Source organism: Papio anubis, chromosome 12 (genome assembly GCF_008728515.1).
Source record: "Papio anubis isolate 15944 chromosome 12, Panubis1.0, whole genome shotgun sequence".
Lineage (NCBI taxonomy): Eukaryota > Metazoa > Chordata > Mammalia > Primates > Cercopithecidae > Papio > Papio anubis.
Window position 1 is genome coordinate 92405234 of NC_044987.1, and position 12805 is coordinate 92418038.

Genomic DNA, 12805 nt, shown 5'->3' on the forward strand with positions numbered 1-12805 from the left:
GCCTGTGGTCCCAGCTACTTGGGAGGCTAAGGTGGGAGGATTATGCTGTGATCATGTCTCAAAACAAAAAGACTTCTGAAAATTTGTATTTTCTTTTGTTTTGATTGTTTTTGAGATGGAGTCTCATTCTGTTGTCCGGGCTGGAGTGCAGTGGCACAATCTTGGCTCCCAAGCTCAAGTAATTCTCCTGCCTCAGCCTCCCCGAGTGGCTGGGATCGCAGGCGTGTGCCACCACGCCTGGCTAATTTTTGTATTTTTAGTAGAGAGAGGATTTCACCATGCTGCCCAGGCTGGTCTTGAACTCCTGACCTCAGGCGATCTGCTCGCCTTCCGTGCCTGGCTGAAATTTTTATTAAGTAAAACATAAGTTCTCTTGCTCATTGTCATAGTCAAAGAACTACCATGTTAAAAAAAAAAAAAGCAGAATTTATGAACATGATGACTATGGTTTAATAAAATTGAACTCAACATTTATTAACTATAGGCCAATACTGGGTTATAATATCAAATAAATTCATAATTATTGACCAAGGTCAATATACTAACAAAAATGGTGTTTTTTTCATTCTTTTTCATTGGTACAATTTGATTGTTCAGAAAGTTTACTAGTAGTTTCTATTAACCTTTTACTGTACTAAGTGTGGCCACATAGGTGCAACCTCTTGTTTGAAGTTTAGTGGTAAAGGCCAGAGTTTAACTAATTTTTGTTTAGGAAGGACATACATACAGTCCTTGAAACTTTTGTCTAGTTCTAGAATCTTGAGGAGATGCTGTCATTGCTTTTATAAACAGGAAAAAGATGGATATCTTTTGGCAAATTCTTTGGGTCCAGCAATACTGATATGAGTCCTTGGAACTGTAGGACTGACTATCCCATGAGTCTGCACATTAGATTTCCAAAGGTAAGTTCACATGTCTAACATGCTGCTTGTTGAACTGTTTAACAAAAGGAATGATCAAATATCAGGCAGAATCACCTTAAAAACTAAAAATTCATATCTGTAGCAGTTAGAGCATTCAAAAATGTTTTCTTCTAATGAGAATCCTTTTTATGCTCAAAGAGCTGATCATTTCTAGGGTAAAAAATCTTATAAATAAATGCAATAGGAACAGTTATAATATACATAGTAGCCTTAACAATAATTGGTACGGTTTGAATCTGTGTCCCCACCAAATCTCATGTCAAACTGTAATCCCCAGTGTTGGTGGTGGGGCTTGGTGGGAGGTGATTGGTCGGGGGAGGGGGGCGAAGTTCCCATGAATGGGTTAGCACCATCCCCTCAGTGCTGTTCTTCTGATAGTGAGTTCTCGTGAAATCTGGTTGTTTAAAAGTGTGTGGCACCTCCCTCCCTCCTTTCTTCATCCTGCTCTGGCCATATAAAACGTCCCTCTTCTCCTTCATCTTCTGCCATGATTATACATTTTCTGAGGCTTCCCCAGAAGCAAATGCCACTATTCTATCTGTACAGCCTACAGAACCATGAGCCAGTTAAGCCTCTTTTCTTTAAAAATTACCCAGTCACAGGTATTTCTTTATAGCATTGTGGGAATGGACTGATAGGTGATGAAAGACACTTTTCACCAAGTGTGTGTGTGTGTGTGCGCATGCACGCGCTAAAAAACGTTTTTTCACGCATGTTTGCGTGGCTTTGTTTTATTGTTTATGGGAACACTTTTGCAGATCACTTACTTACAAGTATTTGAAACTGTTTTGTCTTTTTTTTTTTTTTTTTGAGACGGAGTTTGAGTTTCGCTCTTGATGCCCAGGCTAGAGTGCAATGGTGTGATCTTGGCTCACTACAACATCTGCTTCCCAGGTTCAAGCAATTCTCCTGCCTCAGTCTCCCAAGTAGCTGGGATTGTAGGCATGTGCCACCATGCCCAGCTAATTTTGTATTTTTAGTAGAGACGGGGTTTCACCATGTTGGTCAGGCTGGTCTCGAACGCCTGACCTCAGGTGATCCGCCTACCTCAGCCTCCCAAAGAGCTGTGATTATAGGCGTGAGCCACCTCGCCCGGCCTGTTTGTCTTCTTCAAAACACTAACTGTGGAGTCCTAATTAGGGAAAGGGAGTCAGGCTGCTAGGAACAGGGAGAAGCAGATAAATTATGAGTCTGCCTTTCTTCATGGTCCAGGACATGTAGCCGTACTGCACCCAGCTTATCACCATACACCTTCAAGTTAGCTCACTGCAACCTTGGCATTCTCAGTAGTACATAAAACCCTCTTCAGCACATAGCACCATCCTATAAAATCCCCAGCAAGCCTTTGTCTCTTTGCAGACAAGCCCCATCTCTGCCTGTTCCAGCCTTGCAGTGCATCTTCATACCTTCTCTAATCTACCTTTCTCTACCTACAATCGTCTTGGTAAATTTCTTCTTACCCCCACACCATCAGCCCCAGATAGTCGCTGCTCACCCATGACACTAACCACCAAAAATGACACTTCAGGAACAAGTCTACACCTCTATATTTTATTTTTGAAACAGGGTCTCACTCTGTCGCCCAGGCTGGAGTATAGTAGTGCGATCATGGTTCACTGCAGCCTTGGCCTCCTGGGCTCAGGTGATCCTCCCACCACAGCCTCCAGAGTGGCTGGGGCTACAGGCTTGTGCTACCATGTCCAGCTAACTTTTTTTTTTTTTTTTTTGGTATTTTTAGTAGAGACGGGGTTTCACTATGTTGGCCAGCTGGCCTCGAACTCCTGGCCTCAAGTAATCTTCAGCCTCCCAAAATGCTGGGATTACAGGCACAAGCCACCGTGCCCAGCCTACACCTCTGTATTTTAAAGTCTATGCCATATGGTACTACTTGTGTCTTTTTTTTTTTTTGAGAGTCCCGCTCTGTCACCCAGGCTGGAGTGCAGTGGTGCTCTCTCAGCTCACTGCAACCTCTGCCTCACAGGTTCAAGCAATTCTTACGCCTTCGCCTCCCAAGTAGCTGGATTTACAGGCTTGTGCTACCATGCCCAGCTAATTTTTTTTGGTATTTTTAGTAGAGACAGGGTTTCACTATGTTGGCCAGGCTGATCTTGAACTCCTGGCCTCAAATAATCTGCCCGCCTCGGCCTTCCAAAGTGCTGGGATTTACAGGCATGAGCCACCGCACCTGGCCTACTTGTGTCTTAAGTTTTGATGGTATCTGTGATATTTTTAAAAAACTCACAACTTGAAAGTGATACTTGAAAGGGTAAGAAAGTCTGAATTAGAGGCAGCTTTGTTTTGAGAGGCGATTTTAGCTTTAATGGGAAAATACTGGAAACTAAACACACTTTTGACCAATTTATATAACCTTGCTACATATAAATTTATATGAGAAAATGATTCAGGATAACTTTTTTTTTTACAAGTAAGGCTTTTGTGGGCCATTTGAAGCTGATTTTAAATGTCAGATTATTTAATCACATCTGAATTCAAATTCTAAACTGTCTAAATTGTTTCTAATATGTAAGATCATTTCTTTATAACCATAATACTTGTCCTCCCCTCCTTTTTGTTTCCTTCCTGCTTTTTAGTTTTTAACACGTAAAGAGAAGAGGAGGTAATGTTACCAAAGAGCACAGTCTATTTCTTTGGACTTAATTTGCATGACAAGTTTTTGCTCACTGTAATTAGAATTTAGTTAAATAGATGTCATTTTCCTTAATGTTATCTATGTTTAGCTCATGGGAAAAAAAAGGTTCTTGAGAACTGGCCACGTGTGAAAATATTCAAGTTCAGTATCCCTAATCTGAAGTCCAAAGTGTTCCAAAATCCAAAACCTTTTGGGTGTCAACATGATGCACAAAGAAAATGCTTAGTGGAGTTTTTTGGAATTTGGGCTTTTGGATTAGGGATGGTGAACTGGTAAGTATGACGCAAATATTCTGAAATCTAAACAAATCCAAAATCCTGAACACTTCTGGTCCCAAGTATATTCAGATAAGGGACACTCTGTGTGAGAACAAGACAGCAGGTGGTTAAAGGAATTTCCACACTTAGGTTGCTTTCAAGAGACACAAAAGTATTAACAGGATCTTAATCTGCCTCAGATTTACTGGGGAGCAAATGCATTCATATTTGAGGATTTCTAAAATGGTAGAGGCTGAGGTGGATCACGAGGTCAGGAGATCGAGACCATCCTGGCTAACAAGGTGAAACCCCGTCTCTACTAAAAAAATACAAAAAAACTAGCCGGGCAAGGTGGCGGGCGCCGGTAGTCCCAGCTACTCGGGAGGCTGAGGCAGGAGAATGGCATGAACCTGGGAGGCGGAGCTTGCAGTAAGCTGAGATCCGGCCACTGCGCTCCAGCCTGGGAACCAGAGCAAGACTCCGTCTCAAAAAAACAAAAAAAAAATGTTTTTAGTTAGCACCAAAAAAGACCAGGAAAGAGTATGTGATTAATACATTTAGTAAATACAAGATGACTTTTCCTTGTACTGACATTTATTTTTAAATGGTATTGGATAAATAACATAAAATAAGTAGTTATTGTAAATAAAATCTGAAAGGAGCAGAGGAAGCATGTTTCTGAATCCTTTTATTTTTCAAAGGACTTTTAAAATTTCAAACTACAAAACGGATTTCATACATTCTGCCATAAATAAAAACAAACAATAAGGCAGGACTCTACATAAGCAAACCAAGAACAATTGTTTTCAGAAAATGTGATAAAATGCTTTACAATCATAAGCCATCCAGTTTTTAAAATAAAACTGTTGAAAAACTCACAAATCTTCAAGCGGCACATACAAGACACCCTTGAAGAGGGAACAAAATGTGGTTCTGCCATTTTGTATTGTTCTCACATTTTTGAAAACCTAATTTTGCTTAGAGCATAGGTCTGTTCCATATTCTAAAATTCACACAGGTTGGTTTGTTTTTTCTCAAGAACCATATGATAGAGGCACCAGTGACAATACAACTTTGTTTCCAAGAACCTTGTAACAAAGCGTTGTCTCTTTTAAACATACGACTTGAGGCAAAAGGAATCCTGGACAGGAGTTTTCTGCAGAGGCGTTTAAGCCCTACCGAATCCGCTTCTGCTGCCGTGCTCTGTAAATGTCATGAACAGGGGGGACAACGGCTCCCTTTTCTTCATCTTCATCTGAATCCTCGTTGGGCCTTTTGACGGCCTTGGTGAGTACTGCATTACTTTCCACAGGGCCGTTGCCTTCTACAGCTAGCTCTGGGGCCCCACCAGTAATGATCCTCACAGCTTCCTCAACAGCTGTTAAAACAACAAAACGTAAAAACATATTCCACTATGAAAGGGTATGTATGTTCAACTGTGGACACTTTATAGTTCATTTCATAGCCTACTAATTTAGCAAAACATGGGATAGTACTACTGATACTAAATAATGAAAGAAAAAGACAAAAGCTGCTGTTAAAACTAATAATTTTAATAAGCCAAAGTACATGTTCACATGAATAGAAAAGATAAACTTTTATGACATTTTACTTAGTGGAATTCAGTATGAATAAGCCTCTCTCTGCCAAAGAGGGTTTGGGTAACTCCTGGGTTTCACTGTACTTCAAATTGGCTGGCTGGTTTCAAAAACTTCAGTGGCAGAGAATAATAATCTCTACGGCTTATGAGACAACAATGTGGAATGACACTCTGAAATGGATTTTCTGTTACTTACTATTTGGTATCTTGCATCTTCGGAAAATTTCCATCAGTTCATCCACTTGTACGAAAGGACCCTATTTTGACATGAATAAATTTTAATCCCAGTAATCTGACAAGTTAAAATGGCAGTAACTTTATACACAATTACTGTAACCCACAGAGCCAGTATCTACCGTGAAAATAAGTGAACAAACCTGGAAACAGATAGGAGGAGGGAGAAGTTTCATTAAAACAACAGCTGCAGGAGGGACTGGGAACACTCCACCAGGTACAGGGTGTAAGCCTGGAGCTGTGAGAAAAAGAAAAGTATGAATCAAGTGGGATGGAAGAATTTCTACACAGAGCTAAAATCAAGTGACTTGCACATAAAGATCTTCCATGTCTATGCTGCTTTGTTCTGGACACTGAAAATACTTTTAGGGCTTTACCAAACCAAAGTGGGTGAGACAGAGCAGTCTCAATGCCATGGCCACTGCGAGGCAGAGAAGTAGACAAGTGACTTTGTATAAGACAATTGGGGACTGAACTAAAGTCAGTTTTTGTCAAAGACTGTTTCTGAGTTACACAAGTCATTTGTTTAGCAATCCTGTTTCAAGTCAATTATTCAACAGCATATTTAATCAGAAGGGCTTTGTTCAAAAAGAATCTAGAGAGGCTACTAACCATTAGTAAGTAAAGAAACCAAATTGTATCAGTGAAGAAAGTTTCCAGCTGTTCAGGTAAAAAGCTGTTTAGCTTTTTTTTTTTTTTTTTTTTTTTTTTGATACAGAGTTTCGCTCTTGTTACCCAGGCTGGAGTGCAATAGCAAGATCTGGGCTCACTGCAACCTCCGCCTCCTGGGTTCAAGTGATTCTCCTGCCTCAGCCTCCCAAGTAGCTGGGATTACATGCGTGTGCCACCATGCCCAGAAAATTTTTGTATTTTTAGTAAAGACGGGGTTTCACCATGTTGGTCAGGCTGGTCTTGAACTCCTGACCTCAGGTGATCCACCTGCCTTGGCCTCCCAAAGTGCTGGGATTACAGGCGTAAACCACTGCACCTGGGCATAGCAGCATTTCTGAAAACCAAGTATTACTGCCAAAATGGGTTCCTGGAATCTGGATCATTGAAGTTTTGTTTTTAGGACATTCTTAGTTAATCTGTTTCAAAGATTAAAGCTAAATCACTTGTCATAGTGACCCTAAGTCTAATAATTAACCCACAATTGAGAGGCCATGTCACTTTACCCCCACACTTTGGATTTAAATCAACAAACAAACCGAGGTCTCAGTACTGGATCTAAAGTCATGGCTTACGTGCTAAATGTCGTGGCTGAAATGGAATCATCTGCTGAGTGTCTGGTTTAGGGTATTCTGGTTTTCTATCCACTTCATCTTTCAGAACAGGCACTATAGAAGGAGCTACAACTGGGTCTGGAATTATAGCTGCTAGCTTAGCACGGGAGACATCCTGAAAATGCAGAACAGAAGAATCCTAAACCTGAAAAAGGGACTACTAGAGAATAATCGTGCAATTCATAACCTTGAGGATACAGTGTGAATATCTGGGTTAAAACCACAGGAAGAAAACGGAGACGGATAAGCAAGGACTCTAATGATGGTAAAGATTGTTACTCAACAAGGAAAGCCATTTGGTTCTAAGACTCAGTGTATTATAACTTTACCCCAACACAAGTTAAAAGTCATTAAACTCAGTGTTGCCAGGTAGGACATTTGTAGGACAGATACAAGTTTTTTTGGGTAGTCATAAGACTGAGAACTAAGTAGAGGTCAGGATAATTTGGAGGAAAATTCAAGATTTTAGATCTTCTGACACCTCCCTTCCATTAGAATTGAACATCAGTTTCATTAAACGAAGCTGGATTAAGTGACGTCCTGTTTTGTGAAGGCATCACACGGGTTAAGATTTTGCTAATGCAATGAAAAGTTATTTCCAATGTGCTATTTATTACAGGGGACAAGGAATATTTATTGAGCAGACACTATTCATCAGGCAATTTTAGCCATTTATTCTCTCTTTGATGAAGCAAATAGTAACATCTCCATTTTATAGAAGGGACTGAAGCTCACAAAGGTTTTGATATTTCCCAGGTCACACAGATAGTAAGTAGAGAGAGGAGGATTGGGAGGGCAGGCCTCTCTGACCTCAAATCCATCCACAGTCTTCCTTTCAGTACACTAGCATTGCCCTGCCAGGGCTGAGACAAGATATGCCAAAGGGAGCAATACAGTCACCTATGAACAGAGGCCCTATCTCAGAGGAGCTCCCCTGCTCTAGGCAACCCAGTGTCACTCTGTCTGTCTAGAAACAAAATAACCCCTTTTTGCCACCAACGAAGGATAGAAAAGCATTCCACTTTCTCAAAATTTGTTGAAATGCAGTTGGTGACATCTGGTATTAATTATATAAGCAAATCTAAATGGTAGGCACATTGGGTATCACTTTTAAAAAATCTTTCTCACACAGATACATATACACCATACCACTCACCATAACACACAGAAGCACATTAATCCTTCCCCAAAAAACAAGAGTAGAAACAAATGTAAGATGGAAAACATCATATTCAGGAAGTAGTTCTACTCCTGAATACTTGCTATTTTCTTTTTTTTTTTTTGAAACAGAGTCTCACTCTGTCACCCAGGCTGGAGTACAGTGGCAACTATCTCAGCTCACTACAACCTCCCAGGTTCAAGCAATTCTCCTGCCTCAGCCTCCTGAGTAGCTAGGATTACAGATGCCCACCACCAAGCCCAGCTAATTTTTGTATTTTAGTAGAGACGGGGTTTCACCATGTTGGCCAGGCTGGTCTCAAACTCCTGACCTCCGATGATCCAGCCGCCTTGGCCTCCCAAAGTGCTGGGATTACAGGTGTGAGTCACCACATCTGGCCACTATAAGATCTTTCTTTTCTGTTTATTTGTATTTTTTATTTATTTATTTTTTTTAAAGACAAGATCTCACTCTGTCACCCAGTCAGGAGTGCAGTGGCTTGATCACGGCTCACTAAAGTAGCCTCAGCTTCCCTCTTGGGCTCATCTTGGCCTCCCGAATAGCTGGAACCATTGGCAGGTGCCACCACACCTGGCTAATTGTTGTATTTTTCCCTCTTTTTTTGGTAGAGATGGGATTTCATCATGTTTCCCAAGCTGGTCTTGAACTCCTGGGCTCAAGTGATCCGCCCGTCTCAGCCTCCCAAAGTGCTGGGATTATAGGCATGAGCCACCATGCCTGGCAGATCTTTATTTTAATTAACTGCCTTAATTTTCATTTTCATCTTGGAAAAGTTGAAATAGCCTTTTCTAGCAATGGCACAAAGTACAGTAAGTCCCTCACTTAACATTGTTAATAGGTTCTAGGAAACTGCAACTTTTAGAGAAATGATGGGCTAGGCGTGATGGCTGCCACCTGTAATCCCAGCACTTTGGGAGGCCAAGGCAAGTGGATCCCTTGAGCCTAGGAGTTAGAGGCCAGCCCGGACAACATGGTGAAACCCCATCTCCACAAAAAAATACAAAAATTAGCCAGGTGTGGTGGCATTTGCCTGTAATCCCAACTACTTGGGAGGCTGAAACAGGAGATCACCTGAGCCCAGGGAAGTCAAGGCTGCGGTGAGCCATGATCTCACCATTGCACTCCAGCCTGGGCGATAGAGTGAGACCATCTCAAAAAAAATAAAAATAAAAAGAGAGAGAGAGAAACGATGTATAGCAAAACCAATATTTTTCTTATCAAGGTTATAACAAAACCATGTTAAACACAAAAACATTATTTGAGGACCCACTGCATATCATTTAGCTGAAAGTCAAAGTTCTAAGAACCTATCAGTAATGTTAAATGAGGACTTACTGTAGTCTTAAAATATCTTTGACTTTTCATTGAGAAGCAGTTAAAACTAGAAGAAGAAACTAACTTATCCCTGAGCAGTAATCCTATGGTTCATACTAGGAATCTGCATCTGGCACAGAAATAGGGCTTCCATTAACAAAAATGTCTGAATATCAATTATGGGTAGTTTTTCCTCAAAATATTTTATCTGGATCAGACAGAGCAAGACCCAGGCTAAAAGAGGGCCGTGAGAAAAAGGAGAATGATGGTCAGGAACATCCTAATGGTGGTTGCCTTAAAAAGATCAACCGAGGACTTTTCTGTGAATTTCCATCTTAGTCTTTGTTCACATGTCACAGAAAGATTAAGAGATGATATAACGGTTTTCTTAGCACGGGATGTTTCTGGGGCTTTGTAAATATTAATCTCTCCCTGTGGCCCGAACAGGTTCAGGTGCCAGATTTGTTTTCTTATGACTCAGTAGTCTCTATAGAAGAGTTCCATTCATAGATGAGTTAATTCCCCCAAAGGTCACTGAAGGAGCGCTGTTTTAAGAATACAAATCCCTCAAGGAACTTTATGGATTTAATAAGCTGTAATATTTCTTCATTATATCTTACAAAATATGCAACAGGAACTATATTTGGTTTAAGATCGGTCAAAATATATGTATCAATTTGATAAGAACTATTAGAAAAAAAAGTAATACCTAAGGTAACATTCAGATTTTCTTTTGTTTCTCTTCCCTCCACACCTCCTCCATCTTGCCCACCAGATATAAGATATAAGGCACTGACAATTTCAGGGACAGAATGAAACTATTAAATCCCATTTCAATTCTCATTTTGTGCAGCTACTCTGACACTCAGCATTTCCTAAACCCCAGGAAAATCTCTGAACTTTTTTCTTGTTTCCTGCAAATCTATTCCAAAACTAGATTAATTCACATTTCAGAATTTAGAGTGCAGGTTATCAATGAACTCTTCTAAAACACTGGAAAAGTGAGGACATTCCACATCTTGATCCTAAGTACATACCTTATAACCAAGTGCTTTTAATTCACTTGCAGAGCAAGGATATAAATCCATGAACTTGTATCTATCTACTAGTAAAGCCGTTTCTTTCCCTTCATACTCTTCTTTGAATGCTGTAAACCGTCTTTTCTCCACCTTGAGTATACTAGCTAGATCACCAATATTACTTTCAAATGCTAGAAATCGGGCCCAGATTTCTCTGCAAGAAAAGAAATACAATTAATACTTTAATTATTCTGGGTTTAGGGCAGGGAGTTCATTTACAAAAATGCCTTAAGCTCTCTCTTTTCCCCATAAGTTATAAAAAGTGACTTTTTATTATAAAGATTTTTAAACTATAGAAAAATAGAATAGTATAATGAATACCTACATACCACTACCTATATTGCTAATATTTTGCCATATTTGCTTCATCTTATTTTTGCTTAAGTTTTTTTTTTTTTTTGAGATGGAGTCTTGCTCTTGTCCCCCAGGTAGGAGTACAATGGCACGATCTCAGCTCACAACGTCTGCCCCCCGGGTTCAAGCAATTCTCGTTACTCAGCCTCCCAAGTAGCTGGGATTACAGGCGCCCGCGACCACGCCCGGCTGATATTCGTATTTTTAGTAGAGATGGGGTTTCCCCAGGTTGGCCAGGCTGGTCTCAAACACCCTACCTCAGGTGATCCACCCGCCTCGGCCTCCCAAAGTGCTGGGATTACAGGCGTGAGCCACCGCACCCAGCCTGCTTAAGTATTTCAAAGTAAATTATAAACCTATCACTTCAGTATTTAAGCCCATTTTTGAGTTTTTACTTATTTAGTATATAGCTTCTTCTTTGTGGTCAACATGAGAGACTTACCTTAGAGAGGGTAAACTCTAGGCGGAGGAGTTGGAAAAGGAACCTAGGCAGATTTCTAATTTCTCCTGAATAATGTGGCTTCATTATTTTGTTTAAGTGGCAGGAATTATAATGTAGAATACATTCTTCATCTAATATATGAATAAAAATATACTCCAAAATCTAGTATGATTACTCTATTGTTTCCCATTAATGAGGATCACTGGGGACGAACTGGTGCCTCATCATTGTTCTAACAGCTAAAATTAATGCTCTGAGACTACTTAAATGTCACTATGCACCTTTGTACTAAAGTAATATATTAAGTACCTCTTATATACCAGATGTGTGGCTATCACAACAAATCCTATACTGGTAGACATTATTGTTAATAAGAAAATGAGGATTGGTATAGCTATGAAATTTGCCATCTAGTTGGCTGAGTTGGATATTGAACAAGACTCCAAAGCCTTACTATATTTCCACTGTACCAATCCACAATGTTATTCCTCTGTATGGTAAAACTAACAGAGACAAAACCATAAGTCAGAGACATAATATGTAAAACAAACTTTCAATATACAAGAAGAGTCTTCGCTTTTGAGTAAGGGAGGTGAAAATTTCAGAATGCCTAACATGTTAGTATCAATTTCTAGGGAGATATATATGTGTGTGTGTGTGTATGTATATATACATATATTATATATAATAGATATACAATATATGTATATATACATACACACACATACATAAATATACATATATATACACATCTCTCTCTCTCTCTCTCTCTGGGTTGTTTTTTTTTTCCTTGAGACAGAGTCTCACTCTGTCACCCAGGCTGGAGTGCAGAGGTATGACCATAGCTTACTGGAGCCTCAACTTCCTGGGCTCAAGCAATCCTCCTGCTCCCACCTCCGCCTCCCAGTATCTGGGACTACAGGCATGCACCACCACACCCAGCTAATTTTTAAAGTTTTTTTGTATAGATGGGGTCTCACTATTTTGCCCAGGCTGGTCTCAAACTCCTGGGCTCAAGTCATCTTTCCACCTTGGCCTCCCAAAATGCTGGGATTACAGGCATGAGCCACTAATTCTGGTTAGAGATACACAGTAAACAAGAAAGATGATAATAAATTGCTATGGCATCTCTTAAAAACAATTCTAATCACTGTGCAGAAATCTAAAAATAATCTTAAACAGGTATAAAAGTATAGCTGATAGGTAAAATAAGTCTTGAGAAGGAAAGGAAATTTCTCTTGAAACTCATACTCAAGCAAACATTCACCCCATAGACACAACTCAGGTAAGAAAGCTGTCTTTAGAAGCCGACCAACAACTTGTCACAGTGGCTTACCCAGACTTCTCAGGAGGAAGGCTTCCAGATGTTAAAACTCGTTCAAACAAAACTCGGGTATTATTGTCCTCTAGGATATTGAAAAAGATTTTAAATGTTTTTTTTTTTTAATTCACTTTTACGATGCAACAATATTTTCATATGCATTATCTC

The 12805-nt window shown here is 39.9% G+C and overlaps 2 protein-coding genes across 2 annotated transcripts in view; one reads left to right on the forward strand and one right to left on the reverse strand.

Annotated features, from left to right (window-relative positions):
- The window catches only part of TCP11L1 (t-complex 11 like 1), a 53508-nt gene that overhangs the window by 39321 nt on the left and 1382 nt on the right, over nucleotides 1-12805 (forward strand). Inside the window, exon 9 of the mRNA XM_021925929.2 lies at nucleotides 793-902. Coding sequence (XP_021781621.1) covers nucleotides 793-902 — 110 coding nt within the window. The remainder of the gene's footprint in view (nucleotides 1-792; nucleotides 903-12805) is intronic.
- CSTF3 (cleavage stimulation factor subunit 3) overlaps nucleotides 4501-12805 on the reverse strand; it is a 78086-nt gene continuing 69781 nt past the window's right edge. Inside the window, exons 16-21 of the mRNA XM_003910063.4 lie at nucleotides 12653-12722; nucleotides 10479-10674; nucleotides 6909-7062; nucleotides 5808-5902; nucleotides 5627-5687; nucleotides 4501-5208 (exon numbers count right to left, since the gene is read on the reverse strand). Coding sequence (XP_003910112.1) covers nucleotides 5006-5208; nucleotides 5627-5687; nucleotides 5808-5902; nucleotides 6909-7062; nucleotides 10479-10674; nucleotides 12653-12722 — 779 coding nt within the window. The 3' untranslated portion in view covers nucleotides 4501-5005. The remainder of the gene's footprint in view (nucleotides 5209-5626; nucleotides 5688-5807; nucleotides 5903-6908; nucleotides 7063-10478; nucleotides 10675-12652; nucleotides 12723-12805) is intronic.